Consider the following 19292-nt stretch of genomic DNA (forward strand, 5'->3'; position numbering starts at 1 on the left):
AGGATCTCCTAAAACACTACACCTTAGTTCAATATTGTATATCTTCATTTACTAAGGTTTGGTGAGGTGTGCTGGGGTCTACAAAGCCCACACAGGGCCGCCGGGGTGAAGCAGCTGCTCTGGAGCCAGCCAGCCCGCCAGCCTGGCCACACCTGCGAGAGATGCACAGACTGGAGGAGGAGCTAAAAGGGAGCAGACCTGCTCACTGGGGGGCAGGCCAGGGCTGAGAGCAGACCCACAACTCGCAGCTCCCGAGGAATTGGCTGAGAGCAGGTAGGCACTCCCTACAGCAACTGCCCCCAGGTCCCTTCCTGAGGGAAGGGAGGACCTGCTTCAGATGCCTCCCTGGCAGGGTGTATTCCCCTTCTTCTCATACGAACTCCATCTGTTTGTGTTAATTCCCTGGTTTGGTCTAGGGACTGCCCCAGCAGGGGAGAGACTTGGCGGCCCTCACCTGGCCGCAGGGCCAAGGTACAGGGGCAGGCAGCTGCGGCCCTGAGAGAGAGAACGGCCACACCTGGCCACAAGGAGGCGCCCAGTGGTGAGCTGACCCCCTTCACTCCACCTTGCTACAGACCGTGAGCAACAGCGGGGTGGGAAGTGGCCCAGCGAGGGCAGCCTTAAGGGGCTCCTGGGTGTCAGACTTTGATAGCCCTCGCAGGGTCCTGGGCTGGAGCCCGCTGGAGGGGGAGGGCCCTGGCTCCCTTACCAAACCACCCCTCCGCACTTCCAAGGGACAACCCCCCTGGCCACTAGGCAACGCTCCCCACGAGTGAAGGCCATCACATCCGGACATTGCAGGAAATCTGTGACAGGCAGTGAGAGAGGGGATAGGCCTCACTTCACTCAGACACAGGCTGCTACAGGTCAGGGACAGAGGCTGCGTTCCTGCCCCTGCCACCCCCTGCCAGCTCGGCCTCCATCAGCAACGCAGAGCTCAACCCTGTATTAAGGCCAAGCCACAATTCAGAACAAAGACACAGGCTTTCTCACAGCGGGTGACGGGGGAAGTGCAGGGATTACAGCGGGTGCGGGGAGTCAGGACACCTGGGTTCTACCCCGTGTCCAGGGCCGGCCTTATGGGAGGGCGACGTGGCCGACAGCCCAGGGTGCCCTGGTCAGGGGGCACCATCCAGCTGCCACAGGCTGGTGGGCCTGGGCTGCCAGAGCGGGGCGAGGGAGGGCGAAGCGGGGACTGGAGCCCCTGACCAGCTGGGCGGTGGGTGGGGCCAGACGTGGAAGCCGGGCGGCCGCAGACGGCTCCTGGAGTGAGACGCGGTGCTGGCCCAGCCTGGGAGCCCGGCATGCCCCTTGTTTTCCCGCCCTGGGCCGGGCCTAGGCTGTGAACTGCACGTGCCCCTTGGGTCACAGCCTGTGTCACGGAGTTGGGGGAGACAAGGCCCTGCACCCCTGGCTTCCTGCGATTCACCATGACTCTCAGCCAGCCAGTACAACAGAAGGTTTATTTAGACAACAGGAACGCAGTCCAAGACAGGTCTTGCAGGTACAGACAACAGGACCCCCTCAGTCAGGTCCATCTTGGGGGGGCCGGGGAGGCCAGGAGGTCTGTCTGGTCTCCCCTCCATTTTCCCAGCCAGCTCCAAACTGAACGTCTCCAGCCCCTCCTCTCTGGCCTTTGTCTCTTTCCCAGGCCAGGAGGTCACCTGATCTCTTTGGTCTCCAACACCTTCAGTTGCACCCTTGCAGGGGAGGGGTCCAGGCCATCACTTGCCAGGAGACAGGGTGTCGGCCATTCTCTGTCCAGACAGCCTCACACTGGCCATGTAGGGCTCTGCAACAATCACACACCCTTATCCCCCCACCTAGATACATAAGCACTGCATAGGGGAAACTGAGGCACCCACACAGTATTCAGAGAGAACATTAAGAACAGCCCCACTTCATCACAGCCTGTCATAAAAGCTTATTAATGTGTGTGTTGCCCTACAGGGCCAAAATGCAAGTTGGCCCAGGGTGCCATTTTCCCTAAGGCCGGACCTGCCTGTCTCAGGGGCGGGTATCTGTCATCTATGATTAGAGCAGGAGTCTGGACTGTAATGCCCTTGGGAGCTGGTGGCTCCTGATGTCTTGCTCTAAGCCTGGAGGGGATTGCAGCCAGTCCCAGCCCCACACTGGAAAGTCTAATACCGGCTCCTCTCTCCTGCCAGCAACCTGCAACCAGCCCTGGATCCAGAGCTGGAATCTCACCTCCTGTGGGCCACCACGCGTAGCGTGTTCACCATGGGCATGGACAAGGACCTTCCGAGGAGCAGGAGCAGCCTCTGGGCCCCACTCCCTCTGCTCTTGGAGCTGCTGAGATAGGGAATGAGGTGAGGAGATTTGGGAACAGACCGGAGGGTCAACAGAGGGGCAGGGAGAGGCCCTTCCTCCATCAGAGATTCCTTTACCCTCCATGGGAGCCCCTTTCTTCCTTCTATGTTCTGTGCTTTGGAGCCTGGCCACAAGCCCAGCTCCCATCCACAGCTGCTTGGCTCTGCCACCCTGCTGTGTGCCAGGCCCTTGGCAGAGAACCACTAAGATCAAGGCCTGAGGAGGGGCCAGCTGTCATCCTGCCATGAACTCTGGCCAGCTGCCCGCTGAGGGATCTGAACAGGAGAGGCTGGGCTGTGTGTTTGGGGGTCTCATTGGGGCTCCCCTTAGCACCCATGGTTCCATGCCCCTGACCCTGGGCTCTCTCTCCTCTCAGGCTCTGCCTAATGCCTAGTTGTGACTCTGGATAGAATGCTGAGGAGCCTGCTGGCAGCCACCCCAACACGGACCAGCTGCAACACGTCTCGGAGGTGAGCAGGATGGGGAGAGGCCAGGGGATGAGGGGATTTCTGTTTGAACCCTGTGGGGGCTGCAAAGGAGACCCTGGAAGATCTGCATTTCCCTGCTGTCCTCTTGTTCGGAACCCATTGGGCCGTCTTGGCCAGGGGAGCTGGGACTTCAACTCAAACCTCTGTACGGTTCTGTTAAGCACCAGTCACAGGGCCTCAGGCTGGTTTGGGCAGCAAAGTCCTCAAACCCATTAGATCCAGGAGATGCCCTTGAGAAGAGTCACTGGCTCCTCTCTAGGAAGACCCTTAGGGAATCGACTGTAACACTGAGGCCATTTGGCAAGGGGTCCGCTCTTCTGTGCAAACAAAGACTTGACAAACTCATTACATCCAACCCATATCCTTCAGGGTATTTATCCTTACATGGTACCATCTAAGGTATCTTCAGAAAGCTGGTGGCTTATCCAGATTCATAATCATTTGTATGTGCAGGCTATACAGTATAGCCAAGTTCAAGAAACAAAACTGATGAGTTGGACCCCCCCAAAAGTCATGAGATTAGCCCCAAAATCATAAGCCTTGTTTAAAATAGTGTTTTTAGCTGAGTCTCTTGATGTTTTGAACCCCCTCTACCCATCCCCAAGGTGTGTGCATGTGACAATTGTGTTGCCCACTCTCCCACCTGTACCGGATCAGGTGAGTTTGGCCCCTGCTGCAGAAACTTTTACCCCCACATCTGCCCATCTGCTCAGCCCCCCTGGAAGTCCCAGCCTCATTTCTGTTCCTTAGGGTTCTTCACCCTCCCCAGGCCAGGGGTGGGGGCTGCAGTGGGGTCCCCTCTCCCACTTTTCAGACTGGCAGGGGAGCAGCTGCCCAGGGTGGCTGACAGAATTTCTAAGTAAACTTAAGCCTCACTTTTAGAGCTCTCAAATGTCAGAATTTTTTTTCAGTTGATGCTTATTTGAGGGTTGCCTCCTCCTGTCCCTTTCTATCTCCAGTAAAGTGTCTCTTCCCTGCTGGCATGTAGCCAGCTCTAACTTGTTAGCTTGATAGCTCTGTTTATCTGATTTTGTAAATGAATTCTCATTGTCTTTCAAAGTACTTTGGAATTAACAGCCCAGTGAAGGAACCACATTCCTTTGTTTGTGGAGGGTAACGCCTGTTTCACTGGAGACGCATGATTTGTGCCGCTGCTGAAAAAAGAAAATCAGGACATTTGAGCATTCTGTGGCATGATCATGAGTGAGAGCCTTAATTTTATTCAGAAATCACGACTCTCACACTCAGTTCATGAGAGTTGGCATGTCTGGGTTATATTTAAGGAATAACGTAACTGTGTTGGAAGTATGCTTCATGGTCTTGGAGTAAAAGTTAGTCACCATGGGGATAATGTGTCTCAGTGACAGGCCATTATTTAAATCAGCTTGTGTACTAAATGACTGGAGGCTAGTTAATGTGATGCTAATTTTTAAAAAGGGCTCTAGCCGTGATCCTGGCAATTACAGGTCGGTAAGCTTGACTTCAGTACTGGGGCAAACTGTTTGAAACTATAGTAAAGAACAAAATTGTCAGACACATAGATGAATGTAATTTGTTGGAGAAGAGTCAACATGGTTTTTGAAAAGGGAAATCATGCCTCACCAATCTACTAGAATTCTTTGAGGGGGTCAAAAAGCATGTGGACAAGGGGGATCCAGTGGATATAGGGTACTTAGATTTTCAGAAAGCCTTTGGCAAGGTCCCACACCAAAGGCTCTTAAGTAATGTAAGCTGTCATGGGATAAGAGGGAAGAGCCTCTCGTGGATTGGTAACTGGTTAAAAAGTAGAAAACAAAGGGTAGGAAGAAATGGTCAGTTTTCAGACTGCAGAGAGGTAAACAGTGCTGTCCCCCAGGGGTCTGTACTGGGACCAGGCCTATTCAACATATTCATAAATGAACTGGAAAAAAGGGGTAAACTGTGAGGTGTCAAAATTTGCAGAAGATACAAAACTACTCAAGATAGTTAAGTCCCAGGCAGACTGTGAACAGCTACAAAAGGATCTCTCTCAGAATTGGGTGATTGGACAACAAATGGCAGATGAAATTCAATGTTGATAAATGCAGATTAATGGAAAACATAATCCCAACTATACAAATAAAATGATGGGGTCTAAATTAGCTGTTACCACTCAAGAAAGATTTTAGAGTCATTGTAGGTAGTTCTCTGAAAACATCCACTCAATGTGCAGCGGCAGACAAAAAAGTGAACAGAACGTTGAGAATCATTAAGAAAGGGATAGATAATAAGACAGAAAATATTATATTGCCTCTAGATACATCCACATCTTGAATACTGCATGCAGATGTGGTCGCCCCATCTCAAAAAAGATATATTGGAATTGGAAAATGTTCAGAAAAGGGCAACAAAAATGATGAGGGGTATGAAACGGCTGCCGTATGAGGAGAGATGAATAAGACTGGGACTTTTCAGCTTGTAAAAGAGACGACTAAGGGGGGACATGATAGAGGTCTATAAAATCATGACTGGTGTGGAGAAAGTAAATAGGGAAGTGTTATTTACTCCTTCTCATAACACAAGAACGGGGGTGGGGGGGTCACCAAATGAAATGAATAGGCAGCAGATTTAAAACAAACAAAAGGAAATATTTTTTCACACAGTGCACAGTCAACCTGTGGAACTCCTTGTCAGAGGATATTGTGAAGGCCAAGATTATAACAGGGTTCAAAAAGGAACTAGAGTTCATGGAGGATAGGTCACTCAATGGCTATTAGCCAGGATGGGCAGGGATGGTGTCCCTAGCCTCTGTTTGCCAGAAGCTGGGAATGGGCAATAGGGGATGGATCTCTTGATGATTATCTGTTCTGTTTGTAAGCAGGATCTGAATGAATGCTTCCCTGACAGCTAGTGGGGAGGGGGAGAGACTTGGGTGTGTTTATGTAAATACAGGTTACTCCTGCTTTGCTTACATATTGAGCAAAAAGTGATCAACTTTGGCTGGTGTTGGGTACAAATCACCTTAGTACTGAATGCAGGGGTAGTGAAATATGGTTACCAATGTTGTAATTATTGTAGGAATACAGGAAAGCAGGACTGTGCTTAACCTGTCACCCTCAGTTGAAAGAGCCTTGTTAAGTCTGGAGCTCAAATGTGAGAGCCCTATGAAAATAAGAGAGGGTGGGGATAGATGTTTTTAGTTAAGGGGCTGCATATTCTGTAGAGTCCTGGTTTAATCTGTTTTTTCTCACAGTTCAAATAATACAACTAAATAGACTTTATTAGGAGATAATTAGAGCTGAAATCAGTTGTGATAGGACTGTGTTTCTACTAGCCTACAAAAAGCTAAAAAAATCAATGAGAGCTGAAATCATTTGAGAGAGGGCAGTGTGTCTTCCTGGCCTACAAAGAGCTAAAAATTATTAAGAGTGCTGTGTAGTGGTCCCAGGAGAGAGGCAGGTGGTAGCAGAAGGTAACTGATAATCAGCTGATGAATGAGTATCTGGTGCGGTGGAGAGGCTCAGAGGCACAGTGAGCGGCTAGCAGGGCAGCTGGTGGAGAGGCATGGTGAGCAGGCAGCTGGCGTGAGTGGCCAGCTGGGTAGCTGTCAGAGAGGGGCCTTGTGAGTTTGGTACCTCTTTATCCCGCCCCGGGGGGGGGTGTGAATTCTGCAGATGCACCTCTGGACCTGCGCTGACTAAGGACAACAACTGTGAGTGGGGTGCAGAGAAGGGTTGGGCACATGAAAGGGACTTTTGGGTTGCTGGACTTAAGAACCTGAGGGGAAAAGGACACTGCCCAACCTACTCGGGGGTGGGTCTTTTACTCATGGTTTATGTTTATAAATCTTGTTTGTGGTGTTTCCCCAAATTAATGCGAGTTACTTCCCTCCTTTAATTACAAGTTTTTTCTACACTCAGACTCTGTGCTTGTGAGTGGGGAAGTATTGCCTCTCAGAGGTGCCCAGGGCTGATGTGTAAATTTTTCAGGTTATGGGGTGGGGGCTCAAGCTGGTTCTGTGTTGTATCAATGGAAAGGACCCCTAGATATTGAACCTGGCCCTGGTTTCAGCTGGCTCCACCTGGCAGAAGGGGGATATGCTCATTCCCTCTGGGGCACCTGGCATTGGCCACTGTCAGAAGACAGGATACTGGGCCACATGGACCTTTGGTCTAACCCAGTATGGCCATTCTTATGTTGTCTTGCTCCCCTGTTAGCTGGTGAGGTAATGCAAGGCTTACCTGTGTAGCCTAGCTCCACCACAAGTCTATCAGTGGAAACCATCAGAGACAACTGCAAACCCCTGAACCCACTTGGAGTGAAAACGGAACATTAGCCAAGACAGGGAATTACCCTAGGGAGTGGGGAGAGGCCTTCTGGAGCCCAGTCTGGCCAACTTTCAGAGCAAACATCATGAGTCAGACTCCCCAAAATTGTGAGATTGGCCCCAAGATCATGACATTTTAAAAAAGGATATTGTGTTTTTAGGACACTCTCTCCTGCTTTGTGAACAACCCCTGCCCCTTCACAGGGTCTGTGCATGTGATAGCTGGCAGAGCATGAGCAGCAGCAAGCCACTGGGTCATCTGGCTCAGTTAGGGAGGAGACGGGGCTGGGGGCCAGCCCACCCTGTTCCATGACTTAGTCCCTTAAAGAAATGGGTTTAAGGGAGCAGCAAACAAGCTGGTGAATCTCTCCTCTCAGCCCCATCACTCAGAGAGCTGTGGATGTGGGCAGAGATTGTGAACCTCTGCCTCATGATGGAAGCAGGGGATGGATCCGCAATGCCTGACCATGTATCGTCCCAAGCTCTGATGAAGTGGGACAAAACCCAAAGGACACAGGCCAAATCCTGAGAGCAGCAAAAGTCCTTCTAAGGCTCTTCTCTCAGGAAGTCCCATATTTCACCCTGGCCCCTGAGGATCAGCCCCAGTGGGTGGGGGAGGGGAAGGGGTTCACTGGTACCGAACATTGACCATGACCTGCCTCCTTCTCCCACAGCACGTCGACTTCTGGATCCAGTCCGGAGCCAAGGGAGAGCCAGGGCCGCAAGGAGCAGCACCGCCCTGCTGCGATTCCCCACCTGCTTCCTGGGATTTGATGTGAGTGACCTTTACCCCTGGGTCCTGCTCCTCCCCGTAGCCAGGGCCAGTTCTGACAGGCAGTGGGAGCTGGGGCTGCAGGGGTCCGGCTAGGCAGTAGGGTCAGTGCTGGGCTTGTGCTCACCCACCCAGAAGTGTGAGGAGAACTGAGCTGGGCCTCATGGGCTGGAGCCTTTCACCCGCAGCTGGGAGCTGTCTGGGGCCTGCCCTTCCCGGGCACGTCTGGTGCCTGGCTGAGGGCTTCCTCCCAGACCCCCTCCAAGTAACGTCATCCTGTTCCTGACTAGACAGGCTTCTTCAGAGGCTCCACCAGTTCTCTCCTTTCAATCAGTGGAAAGTGCCTGCACAATTTTCAAGGTACCAGTGGAAAATCTGAATGGTTGTCCTCGGAAGAAGAGAGCTGGGTGGCTCGAATGCTTGTCTCAACAGAAGTTGGTCTCATAAGACATTACCTCTCCCTTCTCTAACAGGGGAAAATACAGTCCACTGATCCAGCCTGCCTGCTGTCCTAAAGCAGCCATGCTGTACATGCTGTGATTTATTTAGTCTGGTTCTTGGTGTTTTGCTCCAGTGAGTAAAAACCCTCCTTGGAGAATCCAATTTTCTGCCTACTTTATTTTGTCACCATTAGTGCAAGGATCAAAGCCCTTCTGTTCGACCAATATGGCACCTTAGCAATGGAAATGTCTGCTACCACCACTTGCTTAAAACACACTCGGACATTGCACAGGGGATTCTGCTCTCTTTCCATTTTCCCAGTGGTTTGAAAAACTAGTTAAAACTTACAGAGCAGGAGTTTGTTAGCAGTGGCTGAGAACTGTGAAGTCACTGTTCTTCCCAATGTTGGTGTGATTCTTATTTACTCTTACCAGCTCTAGCCAGCACTGAAGTCAAACAGTACAAATCAGTCAGCTCACTCAGCTGCCTGGACATTCAGAACCTTTTAACAAAGCAGCCGAGTGATCTACTCAGCAGAACCTTCTTTTTAGGTGGCTTGTTTGCATAATACATCTTTTTCTAAGAAATACCCCACAGTCCAGACCTCTGTTAACTTCACACAATCTTACAACCCCTGCCAGCTGAGCAGCTTGGTATATCTCGCATGCATTAATCAAGTGTGGTGAGACTCAGTTATTATAGACAAGGAAACTGAGGCACAGAAAGGCTAAGGGACTTGCTTGTAAGTCTTGGCTCCTAATTCACAGTCACATGCCCTGGCTGCCTCCCAGGAAGGGTAGGTAAATAGGGCTAATGCATAATTAATGCTCCTACCAGCATAGCATCTTCTTTTTAGGGTTATTTCAATTTGAAGAGTCAAGGGAAGACTGCTGACAATGTCAGGCCTAGAGTGGGGAAACATCTCATTAGCAACAATTATTCAGATAGGATCAGGGTTCGTACTCTAAGTCTGGTTTGCACCCCTCCAGTGCACCCAAAGACAGTGTAATTGGCATCCAGGGGAATTCCCAGGTGCCATATGATTGGCGATGCAGCTCCTGTGCCGTCCCTCTCCACCAAGCATAAGGGGCGCGGCCAGGCAGAAGGGATCATGACTGTTCTGCTGATGGCAGGTGAAGCATCCCTGAGCACAGTCCAGCAAATCTGGATCAGACTTTCCCCCCACTAGTATAATATGCAATTGAACCATTTTTGGAAGGGACCATTCACTTACTGTACTAACCTGTTTCGTCTTGCAATGCACCGCTCACCAGTTTGTGCATTTCAACCCTGATGTGGCTGTATATGATTGTATTTAAGTGCTGGTTTTACTAGGAATATATTATAAGTGCATGTGGTACCCAGAGGTCTCTACATATTAATTGCATTGATTCTCTTTCCCAGTTCATGCAAATAGACAGAACAATTACCCCATAGTGCATCTGTTCTGCTGACTTGGTACTTATGAGTCAAACAGTACCTGCAGGGGGCAATATGAATGTATAATACCTTCAGTTCTTACGGGTCTAGAAGCACTATTGTAAACATTGTAGATAGAGATAGATGTAATCACTGAAAGGGTTGTAATGGTCCCTCAGTGGGGTTTTTGGTACTTTATGGACAATGACTAACCCGAGGCTGGAAGGATTGACAGAACTGCTATTTTCGAGAGTCTGATGCTCCACACAACAGTGATCCATCACCATGCATTTCCCAGGTCACCATTTATGAAAACTGCCTGCCACGGTCATCAGCAAGGACTGACCTGGAGCTCTCCAACCTAAAAAGGGTCACACATGAACTGCTACTGCTTGAGCTAAATGACTAAATCCCGTTGATAGCTGGAGCCTGTAGCAGACTCAAAGCCACTTGAGGGAGACAAAACCCAAACTGAGTTAATGAGGGGGACACACATGTATCCTACACTCAGAAACTGAATGATAAATACCTTTTAGCGGGGCTGCACCCACATAGATCCTGCTGCAGGATTGGGGCCTTCATTAGCTATCAAAAGGGCTGAAATATAATAGAACCAAATATTCCCAAAGATGTCAAAAATATGATGGTGGGAACACTGAATGCTAAATTTACTTTTTTCTAAAGAATTGAACTTAAAAATAAACCCCACAATCACTTGGTTAAAGCTGCTGCTTTAATTTGAATCCAAATGTAGGGCAGTACCTTTCCTACATGCATGTCCCTAGCAAGGTCTCCTTCCACAGTTGCAAGGAACGGTGGAAAGAGATATCTGCATTGCCATAAAACATAGGGCATTTTGTAAAATCAAATTATGGAACATTTAAAATGTATAAAGTGATAACCTCAATCTGCATTCTTTATATCCAAATACAAAATTTAGAATTTGAAACACTGTTTCTAAACATCCAAGAAATTAAATATACACATATTTAATATAGAAATCAAGGCCATCCAGATAATATCATACTGGCAAACTTGAAGTGACTCCCTAATTTAATTTAATTTTTTACTGTTCAATATTCATTAGTCCTGACCCATTGCTGAGCTATAGGGAAATTTAAATTGTAGCCAACTCTTCTGAGCGGAGTTTGCTTGCTTGCAACATGAATTCAATAGCACATTTTGAAAGTTAGGGTATGTCTACACTATGGAGACTATATCAGCATAAACTATGCAGCATAGCCCTGTAATTGAGACACAGCAGGGGGGTTTCTGTAGGGGTAGGAATATCACCTCCCTGAACATTAGCTGGAGCAATGGAAGAAGCACTCTTCTGTCAACAGAGCTGTATCTACACTGGGGGGTTATGTCAGTTTTCACACCCCTGACTGAGGTAGCTATGCCAATATAACTTCCAAGTGTAGACCAAGCCTTAGTCTATAGAGTATTCTGAGATGGTCCATGGAGATTTACATCTTGTTCTGACCAGTCAGGATCAGTGGAACAGGATTTTTATAAACATGCTTAAAATGGGTGAAGGATATTAGATTCCTGGATCTCTGAAAGGGATACAAGGACCCACCACCAACACAAAACCCAATAAAATAGCTATATTACTAGCTCACAACAATAATGTGATAGTGTTTTTCATTCCTTCTTTCCCAGCGATCAGTCAGGGTAACTTTATATGGGGGACACTGTCTAAATGTACCGCTGTCTCTAGCCTAATTTTTTCAGCTCTCTCATTATCACAGTAGGTTTATGTGCCCCGTGTGCCTCAGCACCTATTTCTGCTAGTAGTTAAACAGTAGGAAGACTTAAAAATAAGAGAAAAAGCCTAGAATGTTACCTGCTATGACTTTTAAAAACAATACTGTTAAAGATAAATAAGTTGCTGAGAAATGAAAATGCTCATGCAAGTGTAGTGTGGCCACTGAGTAATTAGTGAGCATCCTATCTATTGTTCTTTCACCATTAGTATTGTCCACTGGGTCAGATTCAAAGCTCACTGAAGTCAGAAGTCTTGCCATTTAGTTCAATGAGCTTTCAATTAGGTCTCTGTTCTCCAGTCCCTTTATTACTTACTAACTGATACCACCCCCCCTTTTAAAAAAAAACAAAACCAACCTTTACTATAAAACTTGGACGACTTTGGAAGGTCTAACTATTTGCATCTGAATCTACGTATATATCTAGGCATGTAGCAGGAGAATGCTGTGTACGCTAGTTAAAGATAAGGTACAATACACATGCTGCTTAAGAGCTAGGCAGGCACTGGCAAACAGCCCTTTAAAAGACATTTGTATGTTTCCATTCACAAAGCACACTGATCTTACTAAAACTACTTAGGATTAGCAGACTCACTCCTAGTAGCCCCTAAACTGGCTCGGTATCTCTACGTTAGAATTCATATTCTATCTTTAAAATCACACACAGCAGGTTCTTGGTTGCTCCTCTGATGTTTCACTCATGTTCAAAGAACTCATGACAAGCAGAAGTGACCATGGCAATGAAGGCTACAAATTCCTGGAAGTCGCATTCAGCGTCACCGTCGGCATCCAGTGTCTCCATCACCTTATCCACTGTCTCCTGATCTTTAATTTCCTAACCAAAACAAGGAAGAGCAGTTAAAGCTGGTGAACAAGGGATAGGGCTGTGAATAGGATTTAGGAGTCCTGGTTTGCAATCTGGTTGTCTTCAAATGGAGCTAATAGACAGAATAGTAGATGTCACCATACTGGGTAGTCTCATCATTCAGTGTTTATTCAAAACACGTCCAAAGAAAGTTTCCCTTTCGTAATGTATCCGTTTCCCATGCTGCCTTCCAAGCACTGGCACAGGACTGAGGTTCCTTATGCAGCTTCCTTGCAACAGAGATGCACATGAGGTAGGAACGGTCAGCCACCTTTGTTTACTGCATTGACCAGTATGTAAAACCACTTTGGAATAACGGTTTGTTTTTCCATGGAAGGATTAAGGTGGTGGACATTTAAATCTAATCTGACTGGAAATGCTGTAACAGCAGAAAAGAAGCTCATTCTTAAATGATCGACACATGGGCTACAATTTGGCTATTATTCAATACAATAGGAGTGATACCTTAAGGAAAAATGAGAGCAAGCAAAGGCAGAAAGGGTGAACAGGACTGCAAACACATCATGGCCCTAACATGACTGATACTCGAACTGAATGCAGTCTGGGTCTCCAAAGAAGAATCATGTCCTCCCAGGATCTTTAATACAAGAACACACATTACGACATAGGCATGGAATTACTATTCATAGAGATTCTATAGTACAATTTAGTTAATTTAAAATTTTTACTTCATTTGATTCTACGCTTTCTTTCACATACAGTGCCACTCCCCCACTAGCACAACCTGTTCTGTCCTTCTGATATATTATATACTCTGGTATTACTGTGTCCCATTGATTATCCTCATTCCACCAGGTTTCTGTGATGCCTATTATATCAATATCCTCATTTAATACTAGGCACTCTAGTTCACCATCTTATTATTTAGACTTCTAACAATGCATTTTAAAAACTTGTCATTTTTTCGGCTGTCCCCCATATGATGTAATTGAATGGGACTTTTTATCATTTGACTGTTTCTCATTAGATCCTCCCTGTATTTTATCATTTTCCATCCTCTCCTCCTAAGGGATGTCTGAACCATACGCTCCTCCGCACCTGTCAGCTTTCCCCTAGCCATTAGTTTAAAAACTGTTCTACAACCTTTTTAATTTTATGCACCAGCAATCTGGTCCCATTTTGGTTTAGGTGGAGCCCATCCTTCCTGTATAGGTTCCTCCTCTCGCAAAAGCTTCCCCAGTTCCTAATAAATCTAACCCCTCCTCCCTACACCATTGTCTCATCCACACACTGAGACCCTGCAGTTCTGCCTGTCTAACTGGCCCTGTGCGTGGAACTGGAAGCATTTCAGGGAATGCTACCATGGAGGTCCTGGACTTCAATCTCTTACCTAGGAGCCTAAATTTGGCCTCTAGGACCTCTTTCCTATCCTTCCCCATGTCACTGGTATGTACATGTACCACGACCACCGGCTCCTCCCCAGCACTACACATAAGTCTGTCTAGATATCTCGAGAGATCTGCAACCTTTGCACCAGGCAGACAAGTCACCATGCAGTGACTATTTCTTTTTTGTCATTCAAATGGATTTTGGGTCATGGCTAACATCCCAGCCATCATGTAAAACGCCTCGTTGTGGCCTTTTGACATGCACACAGAGGTATCTCACTGCCAAGTCCCTATCCTAGGAGGGGACAGGGAAGGCTGCAGGGTGATCTCCCACTTCCATGCATCCAGTGGCCTATGCTTGCCACTGCCATGCTGGAGCCTCCACATTTATTTATTGACAAAATTTGCAGAATTTTAAAATATGGTGTACAGAATTAAATTTTTTGGTGCTGAATTCCCTCGGGAATATGGGGGGCTTAGCAGTTGGGGAGGGCTGTGGGTGGGAGATCACTGGGCATAGGGATCTGTAGTGGAGATCTCTGGGTGAGGGGCCACTGGGCATGGGGGTTGCTGGGCATAAGGGGGTGGGAGATACTGGGCAGGAGGGCGGTGTAGCAGGGCATGCTGGCAGCGCAGGGTGGGTTGGGGGTGCAGGGGGGAGGGAAGTGAAGGGGTTAGGGGTGAAGGCAGCACCTGAATGGCCCTGGTGCACACCTAACTCCACACCAAACAGAAGGGTGGGGAGAGCGGCGGTGGACACCTCCCTTAGCTTTAGCCCAGTGGTTAGAGTACTCAGCTGGAATGTGGGAGATCCCAGTTCATTTCCAACCCCCAACTGATGAGGAGAAAGGATTTGAACAGCTGTTTCCCATCTCTGCTTCCTAACCACTGGACAAGGAGATATTTTCACCTGGGGCTCTCTCAATCTCTCCTGTTGAAGCTGTTCCACTGTGTATCAATGACTAAATACAGTATGCACTGGGCCAGAGAGAGACAGACTATAATCCAGGGGTTATGGCACTTGCCGGAGACATGGGAAACCCCCGTTCAAATGTCTTCTCTTCTTCAGGCAGAGGTTGGAACTAAGCTGGGTCTCCCACTGCCCAGGCGAGTGCCCTAACCACTGCGCTAAAGGTTAGAAGGGAGTCCCTGCCTCTTCCTCCTGCCACGTGTGTGGAGTTATGCATGCTCTGAGCACCCCTACAGGTGAGCAACACCTCCCTCCATTGGGTTCGAGCATGGTGCTGGGGCTTAGGCATGAGACAGGCATCCAGACGCCTGCCTGAAGCAGCAGTGCACATGCACAAAGGCAAAAACATAGGCACCTAGGGGGCTTTTAGAGTACAAATTTAGGCATCTATAGGATTGGGCATCACCTGATCAGGGATTTTGTGGATCACAGGAGCAACTAAAGCTGCAATTTAGGTACCTAGATTTTGGGATCTGGGCCCTTGTGCTTCACCCCACAGGTGATTGGACCTTGATACGTACAGTCTGGCCTCTCACATATAAGCACCTGGGAAATACACAAGAAAGGCAAATAGATAATTCCACAGAGAGAGAGCTGCCTGCCATCCAGAAGGGATATGCTTTGCCTTCTGAATGAGCTAACTCCCTTTTATTGCCCACCCTCTGAGTAGCCATTAAATCAGGACAGTCTCTTCCTTACTCCCAAGAAACACAGTATAAGACAAAGGCTGAAGTACTGGAAGCAGTCCATTGCACTGAGCCCTTTGACAGTCACAGCTTGAGTATATGTACTGTTCCCATTGCCACGGGAAGCAGCCTGCTAGCTAAAACTATTTCAACAAACAACATGAGCGCTGAGAACTGTTGAAGGCTACAGTAAACATCTTCAGGCATCTCGACATTTGGTACACAATAGAGTAAAGGGCAATTCATTGTTCAAAAGGCAATACTCACGCCTAAAAAATGGGGGAGCTCATTGTTAATGAGCTCTTTTAATTCAGATTTCTTCAGCTTGTGTTTGTCTCCCTCCTTTCCCGAGTACTGGTGGAAAGCTTCAATGATGGCAATCATGGCCTTTTCCAGAGCAGACATTGTTACAGTTGCACTCGCCTAAAATGAAAGGGATGGGGAGGAAACACCGTGTTAAGTTCAGCGTGTAGGGGGTTTAAATGCCTTTCTGCCTTCTCTGTGCAACAATACAACCCTTGGCCCAACAGTGTTATGCCACAAGGGCCTGATCCAAAGCCCATGGAAGTCAGTGGAAAGATGCCAATAAATTTCAATGGGCTTTGGATCAGGCCCCAAATGAGCACTTAAGGAAATAATGCCAGCAAAGAGCCGACCATCTGTGGAAACTTATTTCAATTGATGTAGCTTAAGGTTGGGAAACACCATCTGGGACATTGTTCTTACTTTAAAACCTTGGGTAACAAGCAGAATATTTGTATATTGCCAAAACAGAGTCAGCACAGACCTATTGTTAAAAAGGAGGTACCCTGCAGTACTAGATGGTCCATATATTCATTAGCTTATTGTCAGCATCACTAACAAAAAGTAACATTCTGAAGGGAGGATTACTGGGTAACCTAGCCATAGGGGTTTTTCAATTACATTCAAGAAGAGTGCACTGTGGGGAGTTGGGGAGGGAATAGCTGCTATCTGTCTGGAAAATTCCCAGACTTCTTGATGTTTGAACACAAGTTTTGTACCTTGATCTCCACTTTGGCAGAGTACAATAAAAGCCAGCAGGCTGTTAAAAGACTTAAATATGGCATAGTCAAAATACACATCCCTCACCAATACATCAATGATTAATTGATTTTTTTCTGTAAAATGGTACTGACTGCCTTGCTTTTCAGAGGATGGGCCACCAAGCCACAGAGAAGCATTTCACCCCAAGTTGTCAGGGAAGATCCTCAGCATTGACAGAAAAAAGGGGAAAAAAGCAGCAAGTGAAGGTCTGAAAAACAGTTTGTCAACTGAAGTGCCACAAAACTATTTTCAAAGAGACATTTTGGCCAGGTTTCAGTTTCAAGCCTAGCTCTTTAAAATAAAAATCTGTTCAATCCAGAGACTACTAACACTACAAAAGAACTAATCTTTGAAACCATCTGTGACCATGTAACATATTCCCGTGGCAACTACAGCCATTGCTTACATAGGAAAGTATGTAATGGATTTTTAGCTATTTTTAAATGCAATTTAACAGCTGGGAACAAGGACAACCAGCCCCATTGGAATCGCCAGCTTTCTGCAGACCACCAGGAATGCTCCATGAACCACGGTCTGCAGCCCACAAATTGGGAACTACAGACTTACACCAATTGCCTGAGCAACACATTATCTCAATCATGGTATTTTTTAAGGTTCTGGTTTTTTCACCCTTTGGAGATTGTAATCACATATGGAAAATACTGCCCTCAGTATGAAAACAGTGTATATGTCTCCAACACAGTATCTTTTCCCCAAATTTGCTGCAGAATCACAGTTCCAGTTTCCTGTGCTGCGATTTATCTATTTAGGTTCTTACTCTAGTGTGACCTTGTCTTAGCAAAAAGCATCCTATCTTACTTCAAAAGGAAAAAGCTTACAATTTTTGTCACATCACAAGAATCTGTCTTAGTCAATTACACAGCATGGGGGAACTGCAGACTGTAAATATTTATTTACACGTGAGTTTTCTTGGTTTGTAGCATGTGTTACTGTTACTTCTTATGTTGAGTCTTTGAGCAGCTGATTTACTCCATTTTTAGTCTGCTGGATTTTGTACATTTTTGTTTACAGTGCTTCACAAACTTCTTTGTAATCATCTTTATTCTCCAGCTTTTTCTTTCTTTTACTTCTCAGATTTGGTTGGCTCTGTCTTTATTACCTGACCACTGAACATCTCTAATCCCCACTGAACCAACAGTACATTATGAGATCCAGTTTTCATAAGTACTAAGTGCAAGCAAATATGCTCATTTCCCTTCATTCTGCACTTGCTTCTGATACACTATTTAATATGCTAGCGATAGAATTTAAGTGATGTATGTCCTTACCTCCTGAAGTTACATAAATATTTGATTTCAAGGTTTCTTATAGATTTCATATAGATAATAAACCCCCTTTAAAAGATTATGATGTAATGGGAAAAGATGTAGAAAAATCAGCCCCAAAAGTTTCACAGTACTCTGATATTAACTAAAACCTTTCTTAACAAAATAAAATCAGACTTTGCTTTTGTTGGGGAAAAAAACTTGGTGCTTGAAGATCCTTGCTGGTGCAAGTCAGCACCGCTCTATTGACTTGAAAGGAACTACTACATCAGAGGCGAAGGACTTGCCTCATGATGTAACTCTCTATTATAGACCTATCTTTCTCAGCCACAGGAGCAAGAGAACAAGCAAATCAGCTTAAATTAGATACAATTAATGCTCTTTGGAAAAGTTACAGCCAGTAACTAGCACTGCTCTTCATTTATTCAAATCAATATTCCCTGCTCATGTTGTAATGGAAATTGCTTGACAGACACAGTTACATTGTATCACTGTCTAATTTGATGACGTTTGCAGACATAACAAAATGCATGAAAAGTGTGCCTCAACTCTGTTTTGGCTGCTGCTTCCCCCCCCCCCACCTTATTTTTTTTAAAGTGTTTAGATTGACAAAACCCCAATGGTTTGAAGGTTCCAAAGTGTGTGTGTGGGGGGGAGAGGGGGAAATCACTCCTACTTCAATAATTAGGTTGGTATGTGACCCACCTGCATAAATATTCAGAATTAGCATTTTCTAACAAAGTCATTTCCTTCTAAACACCATTGTATTATTTCTGCTACTCACCTTCTTTCTGTGCCCACTTTTTGCTGGAACCAGAGCAATGTCTTCTAAGTCAGCAAGGGGGAAGCTTCTTATTTCATCTGTGGGGGAGTGGAGAAGTCCATCCACTAAGATGCTGTACTTCTGCAGAACAGCAGCAGCCAATGAGGACCTGAGGAGGAGGAGGTGGGGGTAGGAAGGGGCAGCTGATTCTTGGACCTGATTTCCTGGAATGGGTGGAAATACACACAAGGGTGCATTGAGCAAGCTGTTATCCCACATCAGTTTGCTCTGGGAACTGCTAACTGATACACTGGTACCAGCGAAAGAAAGATCTCTTGTAAGGAAAAGTAGACAATCAGCTTTTTAATTCCTAACAAGAAGTTTGTGCTGGGTTTCTTGTTATTAACAAAATAAAGGAGAGGAATTAGCTAACTGCAATAGAATGTATATGCCAGCCCTCTGGTGACAAAGTGGAGGCAAGGATTAAAACTGGAAGAATGACAGAGGGATCACACATTTATTTTTCAATAGTTACCAATGCTAATAACTCTCAATAAACAGCAGTGTTGCAGTTGCAGATCTGCTGTACTGTGGGACATCAACCAGAGCCAAGGGAATTAAAATTAATTGACATTTTTTAAGGGATGCCAAAGGGGTTCAGATAAAACATTGGCTGGACCAGTACTTAAAACTCAAATCCAACCTGACTATTTTTTAAGTAAAAAACAGTTTAGTTAACTATATCTGTTACATACCCCCACATCATTAGCCTCTGCATCTCCTGCTTTGCCCAGCCTGAGAAA

At 46.5% G+C, this 19292-nt stretch overlaps 1 protein-coding gene and 1 long non-coding RNA gene across 2 annotated transcripts in view; one reads left to right on the top strand and one right to left on the bottom strand.

Moving 5' to 3' along the window:
* The window catches only part of LOC122458221, a 32738-nt gene extending 23541 nt beyond the window's left edge, over positions 1–9197 (top strand). The window contains exons 2-7 of the long non-coding RNA XR_006278136.1: positions 57–273; positions 417–541; positions 2169–2330; positions 2708–2801; positions 7779–7879; positions 8171–9197. This is a non-coding gene — a long non-coding RNA (uncharacterized LOC122458221). The remainder of the gene's footprint in view (positions 1–56; positions 274–416; positions 542–2168; positions 2331–2707; positions 2802–7778; positions 7880–8170) is intronic.
* A 1254-nt stretch (positions 9198–10451) lies between these two features.
* On the bottom strand, positions 10452–18712 carry S100B (S100 calcium binding protein B). The gene is made up of 3 exons (XM_038422714.2): positions 18511–18712; positions 15643–15798; positions 10452–12340 (listed from the first exon to the last, which is right to left on the bottom strand). The coding sequence occupies exons 2-3, from the start codon at positions 15778–15780 to the stop codon at positions 12200–12202; spliced, it is 279 nt and encodes a 92-aa protein (XP_038278642.1). The 5' UTR covers positions 15781–15798; positions 18511–18712; the 3' UTR covers positions 10452–12199.
* Positions 18713–19292: the final 580 nt, after the last annotated feature.

Source organism: Dermochelys coriacea, chromosome 11, assembly GCF_009764565.3.
Source record: "Dermochelys coriacea isolate rDerCor1 chromosome 11, rDerCor1.pri.v4, whole genome shotgun sequence".
Classification (NCBI taxonomy): domain Eukaryota; kingdom Metazoa; phylum Chordata; order Testudines; family Dermochelyidae; genus Dermochelys; species Dermochelys coriacea.